This window comes from Cupressus sempervirens, chromosome 6 (genome assembly GCF_028749045.1).
Source record: "Cupressus sempervirens isolate cs-2001-9-10 chromosome 6, ASM2874904v1, whole genome shotgun sequence".
Classification (NCBI taxonomy): Eukaryota; Viridiplantae; Streptophyta; class Pinopsida; order Cupressales; family Cupressaceae; genus Cupressus; species Cupressus sempervirens.
Genome location: NC_143123.1, coordinates 300,248,235 through 300,275,668, shown reverse-complemented (window position 1 = coordinate 300,275,668; position 27,434 = coordinate 300,248,235). Strand labels below are relative to the sequence as shown.

General features: G+C 36.7%; 1 protein-coding gene across 2 annotated transcripts in view; it reads right to left on the bottom strand.

Annotated features, from left to right (window-relative positions):
* LOC149552395 (Rubredoxin-like superfamily protein) overlaps positions 1–22,202 on the bottom strand; it is a 33,387-nt gene extending 11,185 nt beyond the window's left edge. For both annotated transcript variants that reach the window (XM_089787940.1, XM_089787941.1), the window contains exon 1: positions 21,408–22,202. In XM_089787940.1, the coding sequence (XP_089644066.1) occupies positions 21,409–21,999 (591 nt within the window). In that variant the 5' untranslated portion in view covers positions 22,000–22,202 and the 3' untranslated portion in view covers position 21,408. The remainder of the gene's footprint in view (positions 1–21,407) is intronic.
* Between the last annotated feature and the right edge of the window lie 5,232 nt (positions 22,203–27,434).

Below are 27,434 nucleotides of genomic sequence, written 5' to 3'. Positions count from 1 at the left end.
TTCAGTTGCAGGTCTTTCTGAGGGGTTTTGAGGCAACTTTGGGCATACTTACTATTTATAGTAAGTCATCTTGGACATGGCCGGACATTCAGTCACAAAGGTATGTCGATGGTAATTGTTTAAAATCGACAGGAAGACTTATTTATCATTGATAAGATTTGTTATGCATTGATAAAGCCATTTTATAAAGTTAAATTTAAATATTTAACTTTATTTATGCATAGACTATAGTTTGTGGGAAATATTTAAATTAAAAGAGTTCCCTTTATTTTTATAACACATTGGAGACATAAGGTACATAAAGGGAGTTATGTTTTATCCCACATTGAGAAAACGAAAAATTGAGCTCTTGTGAGAACACTATAAAAGAAATGGAAGAGCTTTTTGTTTTGTATGTTTGGATGAAGATTAATGTTATGTTGCTGGATATCTGATTATCGGGCTTGGAGGACGGAATCCCTCTTTGCTAGCATTCTCTTCACTGTTGGAAGACACAGTCAGGAGGATCAAGGGTGTTTTCACTTCAGAAAACACACTGGGTTTCATTTGGGGCGTTTGCATAAAGAAATTTACAAGGGTTTGAGGTGCAGATCTGAAGTTAGTTATTGCTATAGTGCCGCATGAACAGTATTTTGCTACAGTCGGCATGAACAGTATTTTCCTACAGTACGGCGTGAGCAGTGTTGGTATCAAGTTTACTTGTTTTTCCGGCTGATTAGAAGTTTGGAGGGCTGGCCGACTACATCTGCAAAATACTACAACAACTAATTCCAGGTTTCTTCTGTCAAATTTTGATATTTTGCATAATAATTGTTGAATACAAGTCTGAATAGTTGTTGCAGCCTTTAAGGCAGCTGTAAGTGCACATCTACATTTAAAAATCACCCTTTATTAGCAGATTGAAAGAGTTTCCAAATTTTTCATATACTATTGAATGTGTGCCAAGTATTTGTGAAAATGTTATGATGTGTATTATGCATTTTAATGTCACTTCATAGTTGTTCGTAAATCTACTCATTGGAAAGCAATTTATTGAGGAAATCAGCTTTATGAGTTTGCATACAAAGTGTTTGACAATATTCCTTAAGTTAAATTTCTGCAAGTCAAAGTTCAAATCAGGGGAGGATATTACAGTGGTATCAGAGCTATAAGTCCTGCCATCCTGTGGAGGTCTTATAGGAAATTTGGAACTGGCGGATAGAGGGGAAAGTGTTTGATGAAATGTCAAAACACTAAAATCAGAGCATTTATGTTTGAGCATGCGACAGGGGCCTTATAATTTCCGCACTACCAGAGCAAGAAAAAGTAGGAGTTCAGACCTGCAAAGCAAACAGTCTAGTTATCTGTACAGGGGGGTATAGAATCCAATCATACAGACACAGCGGAGGTATTCTTTGATCAAGACAGCAATATGGGTGACCGAGATGATAGGAATACAAGATTAGGTGGAGGCGGGAATGCCGGTCCAGAGCCTGGAGAGGAAAGATTCTTACAGTTATTAGAGACCTTGGTACAAGGTCAGCGAGTAGCAAAACAAAGGACATAGGAACAGAATCAGAGATTGGATCTTATGATCTAGATGATGGCTCGTCAAATAGGGTTGAATGCTAACATGGGTGGAGGAAATAATTAGAATGGTAACAATCAGAATGGAAATGATCAAGATGGGACACATAATGGAGATGAACAAGTTGGGAACAATTTCGGTCATGCACCCCAGCGAGCTAGGACAGTGAGTTCAAGGCCCATGATTCCTACATTTCCTCCTAGAGCTCCAGAGCAGCTCATACCAGAGCCCCAGATTACTGATATACAGGACCAGTTGAGCAGAGATTGGGAAGCCGAAGGGCCAGATTTTACTGCTACAATTACCTTTAGGGAGTATATGGATGTGTGGATGAAACATATGCCACGTGGACATGACAGGAACCAGAGCTATGAGCTACGGAAGAAAGTAGGGAGACTTGAGTTACCATATTATGATGGCTCAGAAAAGTCTACAGCAAGAGCTTGGGTTCAAAAGCTTGACACATACTTTCAATTGAACCCTATGCCCGAGGAAGAAGCTATTAAGTATGCAGCAATTCATCTGGATGGGTTAGCACACAAGTGGTGGCATCATGGTATGGTCACTATGGGACATGCACACATTACCTCATATGTGGAGTTTACAGAGAGGCTGATTGAACGTTTTGATAGGAAGGATCCAGAACTCCATTTCAAGGAGTTAGCTCAGCTTAAACAGTGGGGATCATTGGAAACATACATTTCAGAGTTTCAAAAACTTGCAGTGTTAGTAACAGATGTATCTGAACGGGGGATACTAGTTCTATTTATGGATGGGTTAGCTGATCCGTTGAGAGGGTGGATTAAAGCTCTCAACCCCCCCACTTTGCAGGAAGCCATTAAGAAAGCTCGTGACATGGATTCCTCTTCATCTTCAAAAAATAAATTCCAAGCAAAGAGTTTCCCTTCAAGGAAAGATAAGGACAGGAAACCTTTTCAGAAAGAGGTTCAGCCAACTAAGGAGGAAAGTAAGAGGTTGGACAATGAGACACTTAATGATCTTAGGAAGAAGAAGCTTTGTTTTCATTGCAAGGAGCCTTGGGATTTGTCACATAAGTGTCCATTGAAAGCAAAAGCTAAGCAGATGGAGTACTTTTCAGCCGAAGAGTCAGTAGATGGAGATTCAGAGCAGTCATTCAAATCAGATGGAGATGATGATAGTTCTTCACAGGAGGAAGCACGCGGTGATAGCACGATAGCTCAGTTGTCAAGTATACAGGAGGCCGTCACTTTCAGAGTTAGGGGAACCTTGGATGGACAGAGAGTTGTGGCACTCATTGATACAGGGGCGACACATAACTTCATTGATGAGAAGTTTGTGACATGCAGAGGGCTACATACAGAGGAGCATAGGGGATTTAAGGTGATGGTTGCCGATGGCTTCAAAATTGAATGTACCAAGAAAATCTCCAACTTGCAGCTTCGTTTGGGAGATTATGACATGACAGGAGATTTCTTTGTGGTCAACATTGGTGATCAGGATATGGTGCTTGGGATGAACTGGATGAAGTCTCTAGTAGAGTATACATTTAACCTTGAGAAAATGGAAATGAGGTTTGAGGCAAATGGTAAGAAGATAGTGCTCAGAGGTTTGTCAGATGGGAGACTTCGAGTGGTGTCACTCAAGCGGATGCAGAGTTTCTTTAGACATGATCAGGTGCAGTGGGCAGCAGAGTTTAGAGTAATGCCTGAGATGACAGAGCAGCATAAACTAGAGTATCCACCTGATGTACAAAAAATAATAACCAAACATACTAAGGTGTTTGGTGAGATACCTCCAGGGAGACCCCCGGATAGGGGAATCGAGCATGTTATTGAATTAGAGGAAGGGGCTAAGCCAGTTATCATCACACCTTACCGCCATCCGAAGAGATATAAGGATGAAATAGAAAAGGCAATTAAGGAGTTGATTGACATGGGGCACATACGACCAAGCAAAAGTCCTTCCGCTTCGTCAGTAGTATTGGTGAAGAAGAAGGATGGTACAATGAGGATGTGCATTGATTATAGGGAGCTAAACAAGAAGACAATCAAGAACCGATACCCTATCCCGCGCATCGATGAGCTTATTGATGAATTGCATGGTGCATGCTACTTCTCCAAGATTGATTTGAGATCTGGCTACCATCAGATACGGGTTAGAGAGGTGGATGTGGAGAAGACAGCTTTTAGATGCCACTATGGACATTTTGAGTACTTAGTCATGCCCTTTTGGTTGACAAATGCCCCTGCCACTTTCCAGTCCTGTATGAATAGAGTGTTCAGAAATCAATTGAGGAAGTTTGTGTTGATATTTTTTGATGATATACTGATATACAGCCGTACTTGGGAGGAACATTTGAAGCATATTGATACAGTGCTCAGTATTCTAGAGAGGGAGTCATTATATGCCAAGATGAGTAAATGTGAGTTTGGGATGACAGAGTTGCTCTATCTAGGGCATATTATTAGTGCAGGAAGTGTTCGAGTTGACCCAGACAAGATCAGGGCCATTTTGGATTGGCCACCACCGAGGAACACTTCACAACTCAAGGGATTTCTCGGGCTTTGTGGGTTCTACCGCAGATTTGTGAAGGGATTTTCACAGATAGCAGCACCACTTACAGATTTGACACGGAAAGATAGTTTCAAGTGGTCAAAGAGGGCTCAAGATTGTTTTGACAGGTTTAAGGAGCTGATGAGTACATGTCTTGTTTAAGCCATTCCAGATTTCACCAGGCCTTTTGAGCTGCAGTGTGATGCCTCGGGAGAGGGCATAGGAGCTGTTCTCATGCAAGACAAACATCCCATCACATATCAGAGTAGAAAATTACGAGGTGTGGAGAGAACCTACAGCATCTACGACAAAGAGATGCTAGCGATCATGCATGCGCTAGCTAAGTTCAGGCAGTACTTAGTGGGAAGCCGATTCACAGTAAAAACATATCATAATAGCTTGAAACATTTCCTTGGACAGAAGGACCTTAATGACAGGCAACAGAAATGGGTGAGTAAATTACAGGCCTATGATTTCGACATAGCCTATGTCAAAGGGAAGAAAAATATTGTTGCAGATGCTTTATCTAGAAGGCCTCATTTGCTTGCTGTTGGGATAGTCATGGATGATTGGAGAGAGATGATCTTGACAGAATATGCTAAGGATAGTTGGGCATCTAACATTATTGAGGGAGCTATTCAAGATAGTCGATATACTGTCGTAAATGATCTGATCATCTACAAGGAAAGGATTTATTTAGTACCCGGGTCTACTATGAAGCAGAAGATTTTGAGGGCATTTCATGAGTCACCAATGGCAGGACATCCCGGATTCTTTAAGACATATCGGCAGGTGAGAGAGCGCTTCACTTGGAAAGGACTCAAATCAGAGGTGCTTCAGTTTGTTAGGGAATGCCCTATGTGTCAGCAGAACAAACAGGAACATTCTTTTCCAGGTGGTTTACTACAGCCCCTACCCATACCAGAGAAGAAGTGGGATAGCATTTCCATGGATTTTATCACAAGCCTCCCCAAGGCACAGGGTCAGGATTGTATCTTGGTTGTGGTAGACAGATTGACGAAATTTGCACATTTCTTTGCAATTTCGTCTACATATTCAGCAGCACAAACAGCAGAACTATTTTTTCGAGAGGTATTCAGACTACATGGGATACCACGGAGCATAGTCAGTGACAGAGACAACAAATTTATGAGCCACTTTTGGCAGGAGTTGTTCAGGTTATGTGGAACAGAGCTCACTCCGAGTACCAGCTACCACCCCCAAACTGATGGGCAGACAGAGATAGTGAACAAATGGGTTGAGGGGTACCTTCGAAACTACATTGCAGGAGAGCAAAAGGCTTGGGTGAAGTGGCTGCATCTAGGAGAGTACTGCTATAATACCTCTTTCCATATGTCTATTCAAATGTCCCCTTTTATGGCACTGTACGGGTATGATGCTCCTAATTTTTTGGATTTGTTATTTGGGGACAGCAGGGTGCCTAAGGCCAAGGATACTTTGCAGGAGTGTCAGGACATTATGCGATCCTTGAAGGAAAATTTGCAAAAGGCACAAAATCAGCAGAAGCAATATGTTGATCAGCACAGGGTTGAGAGGTCTTTTGAGGTGGGAGATATGGTGTACCTCATGTTACAGCCGTATAGACAGTCCTCTCTCAAGAAGAGTGGAGCAGAGAAATTGAAACCACGCTACTATGGACCGTTCAAAGTAATCAGGAGAGTGGACGAAGTAGCTTATGAGTTGGAGTTGCCTGCAGACAGTAAAGTGCATAATGTGTTCCATGTGTCACGCCTTAAGAAGGCATTGGGTCACAATGTGGTGCCTTAAGTAGTATTGCCACCTCTTGATGATGAGGGGAAGCTTATCTTGGTTCCCGAGGCCATACTTGACTCCAAGGAGAGGGTGCTTCGCAGGAGGACTATCAGAGAGTATCTAGTGAAGTGGAGGAACCTACCTGTCGAGGATGCTACTTGGGAAAATGAGCAGATATTGCAGCATCCAGAGCTGAAATTGCTTGAGGACAAGCAATTTTGGGAAGGGTGGACTGTAATGTCCCCTTTCTAGCATTCATAGCATGATGTTGTCGTTAGCCTATTTCCCCACAGTCCCGTAGGCTAACTAGGACATTAAAGGGGCTTAGAGGCCATTTGGCCTAGACAGTTTCAGTTGCAGGTCTTTCTGAGGGGTTTTGAGGCAACTTTGGGCATACTTACTATTTATAGTAAGTCATCTTGGACATGGCCGGACATTCAGTCACAGTGGTATGTCGATGGTAATTGTTTAAAATCGACAGGAAGACTTATTTATCATTGATAAGATTTGTTATGCATTGATAAAGCCATTTTATAAAGTTAAATTTAAATATTTAACTTTACTAATGCATAAACTATAGTTTGTGGGAAATATTTAAATTAAAAGAGTTCCCTTTATTTTTATAACACATTGGAGACATAAGGTACATAAAGGGAGTTATGTTTTATCCCACATTGAGAAAACGAAGGATTGAGCTCTTGTGAGAACACTATAAAAGAAATGGAAGAGCTTTTTGTTTTGTATGTTTGGATGAAGATTAATGTTATGTTGCTGGATATCTGATTATCGGGCTTGGAGGACGGAATCCCTCTTTGCTAGCATTCTCTTCGCTGTTGGAAGACACAGTCAGGAGGATCAAGGGTGTTTTCACTTCAGGAAACACACTGGGTTTCATTTGGGGCGTTTGCATAAAGAAATTTACAAGGGTTTGAGGTGCAGAGCTAAAGTTAGTTATTGCTATAGTGCCGCATGAACAGTATTTTGCTACAGTCGGCATGAACAGTATTTTGCTACAGTACAGCGTGAACAGTGTTGGTATCAAGTTTACTTGTTTTTCCGGCTGATTAGAAGTTTGGAGGGCTGCCCGACTACATCTGCAAAATACTACGGCAACTAATTCCAGGTTTCTTCTGTCAAATTTTGATATTTTGCATAATAATTGTTGAATACAAGTCTGAATAGTTGTTGTGGCCTTTAAGGCAGCTGTAAGTGCACATCTACATTTAAAAATCACCCTTTATTAGCAGATTGAAAGAGTTTCCAGATTTTTCATATACTATTGAATGTGTGCCAAGTGTTTGTGAAAATGTTATGATGTGTATTATGCATTTTAATGTCACTTCATAGTTGTTCGTAAATCTACTCATTGGAAAGCAATTTATTGAGGAAATCAACTTTATGAGTTTGCATACAAAGTGTTTGACAATATTCCTTAAGTTAAATTTCTGCAAGTCAAAGTTCAAATCAAGGGAGGCTATTACAGTATGATAGCTACTTTTGTAGATGCATTTATGGTGACTTAAAGGCAAAAAAATCATAAAATGTGAAATCAAAAGTTTATTATTCACCATAAATTTCCATTTATAGAGCAAAGATAAAGAAGAAAATGGTAACCGGTGAAGATAACGAAGAAAATGGTACATGAAGTTATAGGGTATCCCATGCTTGACAGACCTAAGACTACCAAAACCCTAGCCCAAGGTGAGTTGGCAAAGAAAATCCTAGCTAAGTGGGATGGAAGAGGAATGAAGTTAAACAACATCACAGAGATGGAGATCAAGTTTGATATTCATTTCATTGCACACAAAATTTAAAGTTCAAGCCAACCAGACAATGTACCATGTGAGGCAATGAACTTGGCATTCAAAGTGGTCAAGAACAATATGTCATTTGATCTCATCGAGTTGTAGCTCATCCAATTGAGCAAGAATATGGAAAGCATCCGAGCATCAAAGACAAATCCATATAAGTTTGGTTCACTCTTGGTCTATTTATTCTTTTATGTGCAAAAATTATTTCCATCAAAAGAAAATGTTATATGGAATGACACACCTATTCCATATCAAATCAATGGTTTCATTGATGAAACATGTGAAAATTTTGATGGCATCATGGATGCATATTTTGAGAACTTCAAGGAAAAGATGCAAAATGGTTTAGGATCCCTAAGCAATTGGTTGATGATTATAAGCAAGATATATGTTTCTTGGTTGACTGTGATAAAGTGCATATTTAGGCAGTCAGATCTAGGATTGCATGCATGAAACCTCTAGCATATGAGGTGAACATTGATGAAACCAGAGACATCATTGAGGCTCTTATCGATAAGCCTATAGATTGTAAGGCTGCCTATTTTGGAACTTATGAAGAAGCAAAAATAAGAATCTCACTTCAGATTCAAATTCCTCAAATCTTGAAGAGAGGAAAGAAAAGGTTAGAAGAAATTTGCAAAAGATTTCCCTCTCATGCTTACCAAGGGTAAAGGTGATGATATAGAAGAGGAAGATGGTCAAGAAGAAGAAGAGGAAGAAGAAGGCAAAGACTCTATCAAGGAAATCAACAAGGTCTTCTACCCCTATGATAACTGCCACAAGGCCTAGGAAGCCAAGAAAGCAATTGAGGCTTGAGGATGAGGATGATGATGAAATAACACTCAAATCATCTCACTAAAGAAGCCCCCACCTACTTTTGAGTAACAAATGAAATCAATAAGGGAAGGGAGTGGAATGGCATGATTCAAATTCTTCAAATATGACTCCAGAAATAAAGAGGAGCAAAAACAGATTGAAGAGGCATTAGTAGAGAAAATGGCTAGATGGAAGTATGACCCTACTGAACTCAAAGGGCATGCTCCTAGAACCTTACTGAAAGTTGTTTCTCACCATTGCACAAATGTAGTCAAGACAGAGGACATTAGAGAACAGACTCTAAGGAAACCAATGTCAAATCTCTCTAAAAAGGAATTAAAGGAGGCAATGTCAAAATATGAGAACAAACTAACTCCTAGATTCAAAGCTTTTCAAATTTTGGGAAATAAAATTGAAGATGTAGTGCAATCCACGTCCAATTTGTGGAAAAATATTTTTGACCTATAAGAAGAGGGAAACCTACCAGAGGTTCCGACTATTAAAGAGTTTGACCCTAAGCAAATTATAGCAGAGGTAATGGCATCTCTTCCAACCTCTCTGAGCCAAGCACTCACTCCATCAAGCTCTGAACTAAATAAGGTAACACCCGAGCTGCAGTAAAAAGAGTTGAGGAGAAAGCAAATATTTCTTCTACCCCACTAGTAACCAAGCAACAAGCTCTAACTTCTCTAGGGGCAAGCCTAACCAAGCAAGGAGATAAGGCAATCAAGCTTCAACTGAGCATTGAAGAAAAGAGCAATGAAGGAAAATGGAAAGAAATCATAACTTCATCAACTACCAAGGTAAAAGGTAAGGGAAAGATTGTTGATGACATTAACCTAGATGAAGAGATTGTGGTTCCAAATTGGGACCAATCTAATATGCCTGCCGAGAAAATGGACATATTGGGCGAACTTTTGAAAAAAGAGCCAAGCAATAGATGCTGAGAGCAGAAAGGGATAGAAACAGAGTACTTGAAGATAGTATGTCTATATTTCTGGATGTAGTGTCTATTGAGGTAAATGAGAAAAACTCCATAATGGACTAAAATATTGACATTGTGCACAAATTTAATAAAGACTTAGATGGTCAAGAGAAGCTACTGCAGAAGGCAGAAAGAAAATTTGAGCATAAAGTGTTAGAAAATGTTGCAAAGAAAATTGCAATTAATCAAGTGGAATTTCACTGTTATTGTTTCATTTGAGAACATTGTAAACCATGTTGTATCTCTATTTATAAAATTCAGTGATACTACCAATTTTACGAAGGATATTAAGGATAAGTTGACAAAGATTCATATTGATTTGAAGGCAAGTGCAAACCAATTGGCACTTGAACCAAGTTCAAGCTCAGTACATTTTGTGAAAATCATATATTTAATTGTTTTACAAGTAGAGCTACTGAGAGAAGAAGCAAGGATAAGGACATCCTTGTCAGAAATTCAGAGTCTAATCATTCCACACATGGATGTAAATGCAGAAGCAAATTGCTCATGCAAAGACATTGATTCATGACAATAATTTTTCTGTGGCAGAGCATATGATGGAATTATCAACAAAGATTCAAATAGAGTTGCACAATTTGAGGTATTGCAAGAAAATTGGGAGAAGACTATGTCTTTAGTTTTAAAGGTACATTGTGATTTTCTCTCACATTTTGGTGTTACTTTGTAGATATACATTTCTTGACATTTGTGTCAAAAACAAGGGGGAATATATAGTGTACAAGGAGGAAATGTACAAGATATATATGAAGAAATACATGTACAAAAGAAGGAGAAAAATGTATATAGCAATGTTACCAAAACAATTTTGAAAAATCAAAAACAATAGTAATTGTAACCAAGCTGCAGATCCAAGCACATGAAAGGGGGAATTTTAACTATAGTTTTGAAGATCAAAATTTCGTGTAAGTGTTTTTGTCACTAATGCCAAAGGGGGGTATTGTAGACCTTATGGAAAGACATATTGTCAATTAGTGCCAAAACACTTAGTAATTTTGTATGATTATATTGTTACTAAGTAGAACTAAGTAAACCATGTCAACAATGTTAACTGAGCAACCAGTGAGCAATGTCAACCAAGTTGATAGTATCTACCAAGTTATCGTGTTAACCGAGTTGACAATATCTACCGAGTTGTAGTGTCAATTGAGTAATTGATTTCAAGCAATGTCTACCAAGCTACCAGTGTTAACCAAGTCATCTTCGCTTGCTGAGTGATCAATGTGAACCAAGTGTGCAGTTTTAACCAAATAAGCCATAGTTGTTGAGTTCCACTATGTTGCCCAAGTGTTAGCATATCACTCGAGTGGATAATTGGACCTAAGTACTAGCATTGAGCCGACTTGGTAAATTATTGTTTGAAACTATTAATGTAGCCGACTTGTTAATGCAATTATTTTAGACGGATATAAATATAAATTATTTTGTTTGTCCAAATGATGACAATGAATTGAAGAACATTGCATGGAAGCGAATATGAAAGAGCAAAGTAATTAGAAGGCTACAAGCAGTATAGAAGAAAGACAAAGACTCATCTATCACAGTCAGGTGATCAGTTTATATCAAAGGATCTTATTCACCAAATCAAGTTGCACAGCAAAGATCAATCCACTGATTCATCCTAACAGGTGCATCAGTGAAATCCTCTAACAAGGTGGACCTAACAGTCCTTTGTAGAAACTTTTAACAGAGTTAATTATATTGTATAAATCCTTTCACAAGGTGGACCTAATAGTTCGACTTGCTCTTAACCAAGTAGATCACTAGAAGTGATCAAATGTAAGCCCTAACAGGCCAACTTTATTACTTCAATAATGAAGCATTGTGGGTGTCATCGCCACACCAATTTTACCTTATACTTGGAGGGTTTTGGGTTACCAAATATTGTGTCAAAGTGTTATGGTGTTGTTACCTTATTGTTTTATGTTCCATGCATGCAAGTAGATTAGATAATCTAATAATCAAGTCAAAATGTTTTATCATTTGAAAGTTATTGCAATTTTAAGTTTCTAAAAGACCTCCCAAAAGTCCTTTGGGGTCATATTTGATGCACTAAATGGCTTGCTACGACTATAGAGCACTCAAAGAGCTTTCTATAAATGTAAACAGTCTATCAATCGAAGTCCCCAATCAAAGTTTATGCTTCTCAAAAGTTGGACTACTATTTCTACAAACTTTTGTTTTTTCACCAAATTCTAATTTGAATTCTAGAACCTTTGTTTTGGCATTGATCGCTAGATGTCAAAACGTGAATTCTATTCTTAAGCCTAAACCTAAGACAAGCTATTTAAGGCTCATCCTTGAGGTGAAAGGGAGTTTTTGGAGTTTGGGAGAAGGTACCGTGAGATGGATTTTACTCCAGAAACTAGTAGTATTATAGCCCACTAGACATGTAGTTTGGTTTCTTTAGACTGTATGCATGTAGTAGGTTCATATTTTAGATAATGGCAATTTCCCTTTTCTATTATGTAGGCACATCGCCACTATACAACAATTTACACTAGGATTGAGGTTGTGAGTTGTCAGATAAGTGTGAAAATGTCTCCTCGAATGGAACATGGCAGAAGATTTATAGGTGTGACACCTGAGCATTTTAGAGCCCTCCAAAGGCATGTAGAAGCCTTGCAAGAACAACTGTGAAGAGGCACTAATTTTGGGGCAAAAGACAAAAGTGAGGAAGAATTTGTACAAGTGGGACAAGTTAAAGAGCTTAGAGAAGAAGACAAGGATTTAGAGGCTGATAGGATTCTGAGGGTTATTTTTGAAGTCAAAAAAGGCCCAAAATTGAAGTTTCCACATTTTGCTATAGAATGATATAGAGGAGTATTTTGAGTATAAAGATGTAGAAAATCTTGAGAGGGTCAAGTTTATGAAGGCCAAATTGAAGGGTTGTGCCAAAATTTGGTTGCAGGAGGTTCAATTGGAAAGAAATTGAAGAGGAAAGGAGAAAATCACAAGATGGATTTGGGTGGCGACAAACTAAAGAAGTGGTTCATTTATGTTGACTGTGAGCTTGATTTCTTCAAGATGCGAGGGTTAAAGTAGGCAGGAAAATCTATCCAAGAATACATAGAGGGTTTTTATCGATTCCTCATAAGGACAGGGTATGCAGAAGCTAATAAAGAGAAGGTTGTCCATTACCTAAATGGGATAAGGCCAAGTCTGCAGGAGGAGCTAAATCTAGTTAGAATGATCAGTATTGAAGAATACTAGTTTGCCTTGACATGTTAGAGGTTAAGCAATAGTTTTGATGGAAAGAAAATAGGGTGAGGGCAAGGAAGAAGGGGCAATGGTAGGTCTTTTGGAAGTCGAAATGAGGACCAAAGGAAAAATAAAGATGTGGGTACTAGAAGAAGTCGGAGCAATGAGGGTTTCAATCACTTTCATGATCAAAATCATGGAGACCAATGAGAAGGCTTGGACAAGGACCAGGGAGAGGTGATTTTAGAGGAATTTGATTTCGTTGTGGTGAAGAAAGACATCAAGTCTCTAAATGTCATGGATGCCAAGTAAGGACAAATTGGAGAGTTGAAGGCCAAGCGAGAGTGGCAAATGCAGATGAAGAAGCCAAATCTGAGTATTTGGGTGATGCAGATCAGGGAGAAACCCTCGTTCTTAAGAGAGCCCTAATAACTAGAGGAGTTAGATTAGAGGAAGAGCATGTTTCACACTAGGTACAAGGTGTAAGGATAAGTGTTGTGATATAATTATCTACAGTGGGAGCACTAACAATCTAGTGTCAAAGAGCATGGTCACGAAGTTAAATCTTATGAAAGAGAAACACCCACATTTGTATTGGATTCCCTGGTTGGAGGATGACCACAAGATCATGGTTAATGAAGAGTGTTTGGTGAAGTTAAAGATTGGAAGCTACAATGATGAGGTACTATGTAACATCATACTAATGGATGCATATCATATGTTGTTGGAAAGGTCATGGCAGTATGACAGTCATGTTGTACATGATGGTTATTTAAACACCTATTCTCTAACAAATGATGGAGTTTGTCACAAGCCAAAACTCCTAATGAAGGAAGAAGCAAAGGTATGTAGTAGTGCTAGGTTATATCTTGTTTATGGACGAAAAATTATGGATGAGATGAAACATCAACACTTTTGTTACGTTTTAATTCCCAGGGTGGATAAAGAAATTTTAATATAAGTTTTAGGTCTATTAAATGAGTTTCAGGACATTGTACCTAATAATGTCCCTGAGGGGTTGCAACTAGTAAGGCAAATTAGTCAACAAATAAACTTCGTCCCTAGTGCCAATTTGCCTAACAAGACTACTCATAGGATGAGTCCTACTGAGACTAGGGAGTTGAATAAACAAGTTTAGGAATTGTTGAGGAAAGCTCTTATTCGAGAGAGCATGACTCCATGTGCAGTACCTACATTACCAACACCAAAGAAGGATGGAGGGTAGAGGATGTGTACAGACTCTAGGGCTATAAACAAGATAACCATCAAATACAAATTTCCCCTACCAAGTATGGATGATCTTATGGACTACTTAAGTGGAGCTCAATACTTCACAAAGATAGACCCTAAGAGTGTCTATCACCACATTTGGGTCAAAGAGGGTGATGAATGGAAGACAGCACTAAAGACCAAGGAAGGTTTGTATGAGCGGTTAGTCATGCCCTTTGAGCTAACCAATGCACTATGCACCTTCATGTGGCTCATGAATGAAGTACTAAAGAAAATAATGGGAAATTTTGTTATTGTGTATTGAAAAGATGTTTTGATTTAAGTAAGATACTAGATGAACATTTGATGCATATTCATAGAGTCTCTAGAAGCTAAAGAAGAGAAACTTTTGATTAACTTGAAAAAGTGTAGCTTTGTCAAAAGGGAATTAGTTTATTTGGGGTTTGTTGTCTCACCTAATGGTCTCAAAATGAACCTAGAGAAGGGGAAGGTCATCCTAGAATGGCCTACCCCAAGGCCTACCACTACAATGAGGTCAATCCATAAAGTTCATTAGAAATTTTATTAATATTAAAGTACCCCTAACTGAGGCAATGATGGGTGATAGAAAAGCGTTCAAACAATTTGGAGGACTTGTAAGGAGTTTTGAATTGTTGAAGAAGAAGGTGACAAAGCAACAAGTGTAGCACTCCTCGATTTCAACAAGGTGTTCTAGGTGGATTGTGATGTAAGTGGTAGTGTCATTGGAGTTGTAATGAGCCAAGAAGGTAAGTCTATTGCACATTTCAATAAGAAATTAAATAATATGGATAAGTATTTATGATCAAAAGTTTTATGCAATAGTTGAGGCATTAAAGAAATGGAGGCATTATTTATTGCCATAAGAATTTATTTTTGTACACTAATCATCAAGCATTACAACCCCTAAATGGAAAAGGTAAATTGAATCAAAGGCACTTGAAATGGGTAGAGTCCTTGCAGAGCTATACATTTGTATTTAAGCACAAAATTTAAGCACAAAAGTAGACAATTAAGTAGGGTTACAGATGCCGTAAGTAGGAGGCGAATATTGCCATCATAAATGCAAGTTGAGGTGGTTGGGTTTAATGAACTCAAGACTCTATACCTTGAGGACTCTAATTTTGCAAAAGCATGGAAGGCTTGCAAGGCACCTATTACTCTAGATAGGACAAGGTGGCTAGACTATATGATCCAAGATGGCATGTTATTCAATGGGAGCTAGCTATGCATTTGAGGAGTTCTATAAGGGAGAATTTGATTAAAGAGAAACATAGTGGAGGAATGGCGGAATGCTTCAGCCAAGATAAGGCCATTGTCATTATCAGTGAACATTATTTTGGCCTTGGTTATCATAAAACGTGAGGAAGTTTGTGCAAAGTTGTCAAACATGTCAGAAAACTAAAGGAGTTAGTTAGAATATAGGACATGTTCCATTAAGGCTCTGGGAAGATAGAAGTATGATTTTTGTTCTTGGTTTGTCTAGAACACAAAAGCGCAATGATTCAATATTTGTAGTGGTTGATAGGTTTTTGATAATGGCTCATTTCATTCCTTGTCACAAGACCCATGATGTGGTTCACATTGCAGATTTGTTCTTCAAAGAAGTAGTGAGGGTTACATGGTCTTCCAAAGAGTATAGTTTCAAATTGTGATACAAAGTTTATTGGGTATTTTTGGAGAAGAAGTTGAAGATGGAGTTGAAGTTTAGTTCTATATCACCCACAAACTGAAGTGGTCAACAAAAGTTCGAGTAACCAGCTATGATGCTTAGTAGGTGATAAATCTTAAAGGAATGGGATTTGATTCTACCACAGGCAAAATTTTCTTACAATAATTCTATGAATAGGAGTACTGGTAAGTTGTCATTCCAAATTGTGTATGGGGGCAATCTAAGAACTGATTGGAATTGAGAAAGATGGATTAAGGAGGCAGGACTACTAGAGCTAAGGCAAAGGACTATGTTGAATATGTCAAGAAATTATATGAGGAAGTGCATGAGCATATCAACGAAATGAGCATGCAATCTAAGGCTAATACTGATCAAAAGAGGAGGCATAAGGAGTTCCAAGTTGGGGATAAGGTTATGGTGTAGTTGAGGAAAGAATGGTTTCCATTGGGCACCTATAATAAGCTAAAGATGAAGAATGATGATGAATTTTGGTCCCTATGAGATTTTTGAAGAAACATGATTTGAGGAAAGCATATGAGGTGGAGTTGCTAGATGGAATCCATATTTTTCTTCTTTTCAATATTGTATATTTAACATAGTATCGAGAAGGTGCAGAGTTCGAATTGATATTGGAGCAATGTCCAACTCCTACTTATGAAAACAAGGAGATTGAAGGAATCTTAGAAAGTTGTGTGGGAAGGAGTGCTAGACATAGGCAGTATGAGGAGTGCTTACTAAAGTGGTAATGACGGCATGTAGAGGACTCAACCTAGTTATCTAAGAAGGAGGTTGACCCTTTGGGTTTCCCTCAACCAGTTAAGATGTGACAAGGTCACTTCTCAAATTACCCTATGTGTTTGATGCAAGAGGATCAGACGATTAAGGGCAATCTTGTATCAGCCCAAAATATGTCTAGATTTAGTTTATAATTGATGTGTTTGCAATTATGGATACTTATTTGGGCAAAATAGAGATTTCAACTTATATTTGTATTATTACTTTTTTGGATCAATATTTTGGCGCACCTCAAGATACATGTAAATGCAAAAAATGGGCTATTTTGTTGGCGAGCCATGATTATGAAGAATTAGAGGGTGTGAATTAGAGTGGGTTACTTTTCTATGTATCTATCGGATACCCGATAACTATCAAATGTACATCACCTCTAACACACTTAGAGATTTTCTTTGGGATTTTCTTTTGGTTTTGGGTTTGGGATGCCAATGCTACTTGGTCAACCCTAAAAATATGTTTTCCCTAGATCCTCTGATCTCCAAATTTTGACCATATAGCTGATGACTTTTTTTCACCTGAATTTGATGAAACGGAGAGGGTTTCTTAAGGAGATTCTTAGTTGACCATCGATATATTTGTCATATTTCGAGTTCATTTAGTAATTAGTATTTTTTTCTAATTGAATTACCTCTATAGTCTTGATTAATATAGTCTTGATTAATATTTTGGTTGAAAAACAACTATAACTTTCAAATTGTATGTCATTTTTGAAATCAAAAAAAATGTGTCTTATTCTATGTTTCACCTACTAAAAAAAAGTTTCAATTTTATAAAAATTAAACTAAGTTAAGGTGGTCATACACGTAAGTTTTTTTAATTCTGGAAAAGTTGTAGCAAAAACTTCAATAATTAATTATTTGCTCGAAAAAATATTACAAAAAAATCACCACATTTAGACATTAGTTTACTACTTATATTTAGAATCTTGTGAAAAACATTATTATTTGGTTGTTTTAAGATGGTCAGAAAAAATTGTGCTATTGCATTAAAACCTAAAATTTTCACCATATACAATATTTATTCCCAAAAAAGGGCTAGTAGCTTAGAAACTACATTCAATTTTCTAGAAATTGTTGTGCTAGATATTTTTTTATATAATATGATAACTTGTTCAAATTTTCATGTTAACTTGTCTAACCCTACTTTTTTAAAATTTCCATTGCCATTTAGGAGTCTAGTTTGGTATACCATGATCCTACACATACCCAAATATATTGTCATTTTAAATTGTTTTCAAATGAAAATAAAATCATTGTAGTAAAAGTACACATTCTTAAGTAACTTATGATAGTGTTGGTTTTTATTCTATAATTGCATCCCAATATTGTAGATATTACAAGATTAGGTGTAACTAAGTGTGATGTTAGAATGAAGGTTCTCACGGAGCTATAACTTCTTGGAGACTAGGGGACCATGGTTCTAGCATAGGAAATATAGTCATATTTGTGAGTAGTAATGATAGCAATTAAAGTACAAGGTCGCATATGAAATAAGGTGTTTTATCAAAGATGTAATTCAAACAATATAAATAAATAGAAAAAATGATTTAGTTGACAATTTACATTTAATGTTTACAAACATGAAAGTTGTATTAAAAAAATATTTTAAATTATTAATTTCTGATATTATCAACTAGTATGAAGATATGTTACAAACTAGATTTCAACTTTTTTTTTAAAATAACTTTAAAAAGGCAACAAAATATAAACTCAGCATTGTACTTGACTAATGACCTCAAACTAGTGTCTCACAACTTTTTGGTAGAACCTTCCACTTATGTTCAACCTATTTGATTGTTTCTTTTGAATCTATGTCAATCTTATATTCTTTGTCATTTTTTAGCCTCATATTATTCACCTAAGGAGTTTTCTGGGGGAAATTAGGGTTTCGCTTAAACTTATTAATAGTGTATGGACTGATTTTAGCATTTTGTTTTCCTTTAGAAATTATCGTTATTGATCTTGAAGTATATTTTTTTGTGAAAGGAAGTAAAGTGCATAATAACATTTCCAAATGTTAAATCTAATAGGAGAGATGATGTAGAAATTTCTTATAAACTATTGAACTATTGCAAACTAGATAAATACATGTAAAATCAAATTTAAGCCTATAAATTCAAAACACCAAATATATGTGGGAAAACTCTTACGTAAAAAAAAAGCACTCCAAAAGTCAAAGTCAATTGTACTATCAACAATAACAACAATTACAATACAATGCCTACAGCTAATGCTCATCAAGAGTAAATACAATAGGAGAGTATTCTGGAGAATATTTAGTATATAAACTTTTTTTAGAAGGTATCAAACCTATAATCATAGAATACACTAAGAAGCTACATATTTATAGAGCTCAACACAAGTGGAAAGAGTTCATGGTTTCCACAACTATGAGCTGATATCAAAAAGGTATGTGGTGCCAACTTGTTAAACTAAAGACACATTATATATAGAAACTTTAAATATAACAAAGCATAACGCATCCACAACAGTCACCTTTCCAGATACAACACCCTACCTCCCACCACTTGTCAAACTTCATTCCACCATAAGCCCTCATGAATTGTCCACTAGGATAGGTAGGGCTATTCTACCACTAAGCTCTTCCCATATATCTATAGGGGCGCCCCTACCGCCACTATAGTTGGAGTTAGGTCCGCCCCTACCTTTATAGAGTTGCTCTTCCCAGATTTCTATAGGGCACCGGTAGGGGGGCATATCAATTGCCAAAAAAATACTCTTTTTAACTCTTCTACTGAACTAGTAACTATCATAGTCATAATAAATCAGTATGTTTTGACTTAGAGACACCTTAGTTCTAATATGTTGATGTGAGAAGTTTCTTATCCATGTTTGGTGCAAGGAGATTGCAATAATTAGTTGAAACATAGGACTGAATTGGTTTTGATGACTCATTTCGTTGTTCATTTCAATGTCTTCTAGTTCATTGTTTGTCAAACAACATAGAAAGAGTTTTTTTTTTAAATTTTATTTTCTGCGGTTCCCTCTTTGTGTGCCATAGTTTCCCTTTGAATTTGTAAGCCACCTAGGACTCGTTATAGATGTATAGTGTCGCCTTTGTGATTGGACACTTTTAGCTCTTTGATAAGGCTATATGATTGTTGTTTGGGCTCTTGACAAGTTGTTGCATCTTCACTCTTAGGGCGGCTTCTTTGTTTTTATAGTTGGTGTCCAAAGAAAACCTAGCCAAATGGTTATGTTGATAACAAATCCTACATTAAAAGAGAATATTCTCTCTTAGTTTACAGGAATTCCATTAAGTCCCTCCCATATATGAGATAATAAAGTAGTGGAATAGCTATTAGAAATATTAAGTCCCTCCCATATATGAGATAATAAAGTAGCGGAATAGCTATTAGAAATCAACATTGACAAAAAATCCGTATATAGCTAAAACATTTAGTCCCTCCCAAATATAGCTAATACAATCGCGCAATAGTCGGTAAATTCGAAGGTACACTCTCTTACTGGTCCTCCAATTTCCCTGAGGATAGATTCTTGCCAATACTCACTCAAAAACAAAGATAACTTGAATGAAGTTGGATTTGTGTAACCATGCTCGGATAATCTTTTAGGGTCTGTTTGGTTCCTCGAAGATGACAAGAATTGGCTTTTTCAAAATCTGGATTTGAAAATCTTTGTGTTTGTTTCAAAATTGGCAAAATGGAATTATCATACCAGACTTCCAATTTTGCCTCAAAACAAGGTTTTCCAACTTCCTACTAGCAAGTAGGAATTGAAAACCAAAACCTGGTTATGTTTTTTAAGGAGTGTAAAAACAATAGATTGGACTACTTTTTGAAATTTGCCTTCAACTCCAAGCTTACGCATAAAAATGTGTCTTCATACACATCTTCCGAGTCAAACAAACAGTTCAAGTAAAATCCCAAAAATCGAAATGAAGATCTGCAAAACCTTGATTTGGCTAAACAAAGTTTGTAGAAATCCCAATTTTTTAAATTCCACAAACCAAACGGACCCTTATAGTTTTCGTGTAACTGATTTGCGAACAAACCTGGCTTTATTATAATAGAACAGGAGCCTTGTTGAAAAACCATATCCGTTTTTATCTGGTGAGAAAGATATCCCTTCGGCATCATTATAAGATCTACATATCTAGGTGTTAGAGTAGTTTAGAGTATTAGAAAAGTTCCCCTAAAGCTGCAGATAAGAACCCTTTCCATTTCATCCACGTGAATCATACTTTTTGCAGAGTTTCCATCCTAAATAACAACCATTTTCTTTTTGGGAAAAGAAGGCTTATCTTCATATGAGCTTGACTTTGAAATTGCAGCAAATCTTCTGTATAAATCTGATTTTAGTTTCATGAAAGACAACAAATGTGAAAGGATTGCTTGGATTCAAAAGGTGAAGTAAATGTGAAAGGATTGCTTGGATTCAAAAGGTGAAGTAGCACGTGTTAAAAAAACCATGCACCCTGAGTCACCCCCATGCACCTAGAGAGAAAAAAGAGGGCAGATCATTGCTTCAATCAGTTGGGATCACTGGCAGCCTTGAAGTCACTTCAATAACACATCACATTAATATCCACTTTTGCCTAAAATAGGACCATAATCCATATAGTCAGTCATTTCTGCTGCATAAGGAAGGGCAAGATATTTTGCATGCCACTAACAGGGCATACCAAACCTATTTCAGACTGGCGTTCACCTTTCTATTAAAATGGATTCATCGGATGAGTTACAGCTGTTGAATGTATGAATAGTATCTAAAATGCTTGCCCAGCAGTAAGACAGAGTTTTGGATTGGACAGGTTCGCTTTCTAATAAACATATACCGCGATCGAATTTCTTAATAGAGCATAGCATGAATTATTTGTAGCATTGGCACAAATCCCAAACGTGCTTAACAATTTAAGTTGAGCCACAGCAGATAATAAATGGGAATAGAATCTCCAAAACAGGAAAGAGGCATTGATGGATTCCAGCAAAATAGAAGGGAGTACCTTATTGAAGAAAGTAACCAGAAAGAAAGAGGATGAAGAGAAAGAGGAGGGAGCCAAAGATCAAAGCACTTTTCTGGCCGCCAGTCAATGAGTTTCCTCCGAGGCCAAACTGCTGGTTCTGAGCGAAGCCTGCGACCTCGATGCTCTTGCTGGTGAAGTATGACTGGGCCGCCCCACACGTCGGGCACCTCCAGTCCTCGGGCAGCTTGGAGAAGTCCAACCCTGCTGCTATCGGATACACCGGGTCCCCCAATGCCCTGTCATACACATATCCACATGAACTGCATTCGTATCTCCCCGTCTCCAGAACTGCAAATTCTTCTTCAAGCCCCGATCGAGGGTTAGGATTAGGATTAGGGTTAGCAACGGGTGAATTCTCTTCTTTTCCAACGTCAACAGACATGCTCAAAGGAAACCCTCTCTGCCCTGACCCTGACCCTGACCCTGACCCTGACCCTGACTTGAGGGTTTTGTGTAGGAAATTGCATAAGCTTAAGCTTCTTCTAGTGTGTAGCATTGCTCTGTTGGAGGAGGGATGCGCAACCCCAGAGAAGGAGAAGGAGGTAGTGATGGAGGACGAATTTATTCTCATATTCACACCACACCACTCCGCTCAACAGACTACTGGAGCAGACTCCCCTCCGCTTCAAAACCTTTTCCCTCCGGATAAGACGAGCATGCAAGGCCTACTACTTCCATTAATTAATGGCCTCTCGTTAGTTACGCGTTTCCAGGCGCCAAGCCACTGCCCACGCCAATTACTCCAGAAAAGTAACGCGGGCTTTTTAACAAAATGTACTGCCAGCCATGGCTTCACTTGTGTGTTTTATGTTTTTTACTTTATCCTACGCTTTTGATTTGACCGCTAAAAATATGTTTGAGAATAATAGTATTTTTGGTATAATAGTATATGATATACAATTTTTTTTTAAAAAATTAAAAATTTATAGAGGTCATTACAAACAAGTTTTAGGTATCTGATACAGGTTCACGTGTGCCTGAAACCTCTTCAGCTAAGAGCCAAAGACTAAGGAGCATCCCCGAGCGTCCACGCGTGCCTGAAACCTCTTCAGCTAAGAGCCAAAGACTAAGGAGCATCCTCGCTCGGGGCACGATCTCGGCCTCATCCTTATAATGTCTTTGAACCTTGCACCCAGTAAGATTTAGTGAGCCATTCAACTTTGCGAGTAGACCAAGGACCCATTGACCAAATAAAATAATTGTACTAATATATAAAATTAAAATCTTAAATCTTAATAAAGAGGTGAGGGAATATAAAATAGTTTATAAAGAGGGAAGCGTCTATCCAACCGAACAAATCGCTGTGATTTGACATTTATATATTATTATTATTAAAATTAAAATAGAACTGTTTTGTAATTTTTAAGTAATTAATAAATTATAACAATCAGTCATTCAATCGGCTACTTAGCCATTTCGTATAAAGAATTTATAGGTTACTTAAAAGTTTTATTAGTCAGGTAGTCTATATAAACAAATTTACATTTTTGCTTCACTTTTATTTTTATTTTTTTGGTTCAAAAAGATGTACATATATGTTTGTTAATATATTTTAGAGTATCTTTATTTTTTATTCATTCTTTATATTTTAGCTAGGAGTTTTATTATTTTGTCATTCTTAAATTCAATAAATTTTCTTCGATCACATAAAGAAATAAGGATAAAGAATTTTACTCATTAATTTCTGATAGTGATATTGCTTGCAAATGGGGTTGCAAGCAGAGTGGGTTTAACCATGGAGGGAATTTCGTAATTAAGTGTGCTTAAGCTAGAGTAGTACTGGGATGGGTGACCTCCCCAAAAGTCCCGACACTTCACCTCATGTTGAATCACTACTCGTGAAATATGGGTCAATGTGGGATACAAATGAAACTTATATTAAAAATTTGTATCATTAAATTGTAAATCAAATATTGCTAAGTTGGCTTGCCAAAATGCCCCACCAAGTTGCCTCTTTAAGCCCACTCACCATGTCAGCTCCCCAAGCCAGCTCCCCAAGTTGGCTCACTAAGTCGACTATTCAAGTACGCTCACCAAGTCTATTCTTTAAGTTCACTCGCCAAGTTGGTTTAAATAACAATTTTGAAATTTTAATAACCACCAATATGATTATAAATTCATCTATTATAAATTTTACAAATTCTTCTTATTTGTAGATAAATAAATATCTATTTTTGAACCCATCATTCAATTTATTAATTACAACAAAAAATCATAAAACTACATATACTAATATTAAATTGATTTTTAAGTTTATTTTTGAAGTTAATCGTAATGGTCTAGATGATTCATTTTACTTTTTCAAAAAAAGAATTACTGGTACATTTTATGATTCTTAAAGCCAAATCAATTAAAAGGATCTATCAAAGACCATAGATCATAAATTTTGTTAAAACAATGTTGACATTAGGTGGGACTCATACTATAATATACCTCTTGTTGGTGTATTTGTCATAGCTAATACTATTGCAATCACTTGCAGAGTCAAATACAATCACTACATGGCACTTGTTAAATTACATAAAATAAAAACTAACAATAAAAAAGCTACTAATTATTAAAAACATTCAAACAATGAGCCTTGATGACTTTATGGTATTTTTTACTTGTTTCTTTTATTTTTTAAATTATTATTTTTATCTTTTCACATTCCCCCATAAATCCATAAATGGGTGAACATTTTCATATAACAAGTGGTATTAGGTATGTTCATTAAATTTGAATCAACCTATTATGTAGCTAACCAAAATCAAAGAATCAATTTTGTTTCAAATGTTCAATATTTTCTAGTTAATAATTAATAACATAACTATCAATTAATATCAAATACTTTAATTATAATTACAATTTATTGATTATAAATTTAATTTCTTTCACTTTGCATAATAATTGTTTTTTTTTTTAAATAATAAATTATAAATACATGAATATTTTATATATTAGAAATCAAGAATAAATAAAGAGCACAAGGAGGCTAGGCCTTAGAATAAAGAAGCTATCACTGACTTAGGGCAGCATCAAAAAGAAAGCGAGAGTAACTGATCATGTACAATTGCACAATACATAATGTCCATAGAAACGTCTAAAAATAGTCATACAACCAAAAAAGAGCCAAAATAGAATACATCAGTGTAGGATATCATCATGGGCTCCAACCCATGTCGTCCACCCATAGGGGTCTTCCATCCATACAATGTTCTTACAATTCTAAAACCAAGCAAGCATCTCCACCTAGTGAAAGGAAGGCTCCATGTTATCTTTGATCTCAATGGTCAACATCTGGAGGGCCTCTTTGAAGGAAGACAGATTCTTCGTGTTTTGAATCCACTTATAGCTATCTTTCATCTCATAGATGAACTTAGTGTCATGCCCATCTCTAAGAAACCTCAAGAGCTTGTTCCCAACCAAGTTCATATTAATGGAAACTTTCACAATGATGTTTAAAAAGGTGAGTTGTCAAAAAGACTCACTAAGGGCCCTGGCTGGGCCTTCAAACCTGTCTCATTCCTAAACCTCCATATATACCAAAGAATGTTAGCAAAAAGAATAAACCAAAAGATATTAGCATCCTTCTTAAGCCCTTGAATATAACTGGAAATGATTTCCATAATGTTCACAAGACTAGGGATAGAGAAACCAAACATTAACCATATCTCCTTAGCAATAGAGCACTCAAAAAGAATATGTCTGCCAATTTCAAGCAATTTACATATAAAGCACAAATCAACATTATATAGATCCTTTCTTAGAGGAAGCCTTCCAAGCATCATGAGTCATTTAAAACATTTAATTTTGGGAGCAACTAGTCTTCTCTAGAGCCTATTAAAAACATTATGGCAATGCTTGATAGATAAGTCAGTATAACATACAAATTAACATGATTGATAATGGAGTCATCATAAGCCAAAATAATGTCGATATTAATGGGCCTTGATCTTAGACAAAAGAGAACCATCGACCCATTTAAATGAGAAAAATCTATGAGAGTTAGCATCGCAATCCTTAAGAAGACCTAGATCAACACTAGCCTTCTTAATCGTATTATAGGTTTTTTTTTTTTAATAGGGGGAGGATATACTTGGTACTAAGTTCTTCCTAGATGATATGAATGGCATATTCTAGAATGTTAATTAAATAGGTTATCCCTTTGTTGACCCAAGCTTTGGCCGAGCAACCTTGAGCAAGGCAAAGGTTTGGCAGCATTGAAGAGATTCCACCAAATAGATCTTTCACCACAAACAAGGTCGTTATTATTGACAATAGTGTTGATCATATATTTCCTAACATACTCCCAAGCTTTTCAAATAGATTTAAATATACAAGTACCTTGGATGGAGATAAGGAAACCACCAACAACAATGTCACTAAAGGGCAATCCATTCCATGACTTAGCACCTTTTGGCACAATCCTCTCAATATTATTTCTAACCAAGACCTTCCAAGGTTTCTTGCCCTCAAAAGCATGGAAGATCCATTTGCCTGTGAGAGTAATACCTTGGGTCCTAAGATCTTTTAGCCCAAGGCCCCCAAAAATTTTCTCAATATGACACCACTTCCAATTAACAACATGCATTTTACTATTCCCTTTTCCACCAGACCACAAGAATCATCTAACAACCTTCTAAATTTCAAGAATTTTATAGTTACTAAACATCCAAGTAGAGGAATAGTAGATATTATAAAAGGAGAGAATTTTCCAACAAATTTGGACCCTACCAGCCAAGGAAAGGAACCTATTGTTCCACTTGTTAAGTTTCTTATCAATTTTCTTCCTAACCCATAACCACATATTCTTAAGGGCCTGTTTGGTTGTTGGCATAGGAATTGGAAATTATAATTGAAAATGGGAATGGGGATGGAATTTGAGAATATGAATTGTGATTTTTTATTCTCTATCTATTTGGTTCACCAAAATGAAATCGTAATTGAATTGCTAGCTGATAGGAGATCCTCCTTAGCACTACCTTTTCCAATATAACCAAACATGCTTGCATTTTGCACAAGTGATCTTGCAGCAATTGAGGCAGTTTTTGATCCATAGCCGTTTGAATCACGTGAAGCATGAAACATGTTCTTTCCAAATGATTCCAATGCCCTATTTTCTGCCTCAAACCCTTTGAAATATTAACGTGCTCCAATTATTTTCTTGCACTATGGTTTTAGTTTATAGTCAAGTCATACCTAGAATAGAATTAGCAGAGTCTAAGGTTTTTTATTGCTTACTTGAAAGATCATATATTAAATTCTAGAAACTAGTACTCACTTCCATTGTATTCCAAGATTAATTTTTTTAGATTTGTACTTAATTGGTATTTTGTGCAGTATATATTTTAAGTTAATTTTTTTATTGAACTCTATTTCATTAGTGGTCAATTTTTCATATTGTAACCAATGAAAATTGTCACCAAGGTTGAGTTGGATCTCAAATTGTTAAGCTCAATGTATTTGTTGGTGCAGATTGAAGGCCAATTAGGTCATAGGTGGACTACATGTGCTTGCTACCAAAAATGCCTAGATGTCTTTGCATATCTAGGATCTCAATTGACTTCATCTCTGTAACTAACATTTATAAGATCCTTCCTAAAAAAATCCTTCCATATTTGGCAGTCTTAAGTAGACTTTAAATTTTGATTTAAAAGTTAAAAGCTAAAGAAGAATAGGAATAATTATTCCAAAACAGGTATTTTTTGGAATGGACATGTGCTCATTTTAGGGGTGAAATAGAAATATGCATTCTTATTCCCAATTCCAATTTTTTGCACCAAATGGAGAATACAAAATATATTCCTAATTTCCTATTCTTATTTTAGCAACCAAATGGGTCCTAAGGGAGGGAGAAATGGAGAATAGTATATCAAGATACCTAATAGTTTTGTTGGGGCCACCCCATTGGTAGCCACATTGACTAAGCTAGTTAGGAGGGTGTTATTTCCACTCTAGGAAAATTGACTTAGACTGAGAGATCTGAGTCCCAAAGATCTCACCAAATATCTTAATTTTTTGACT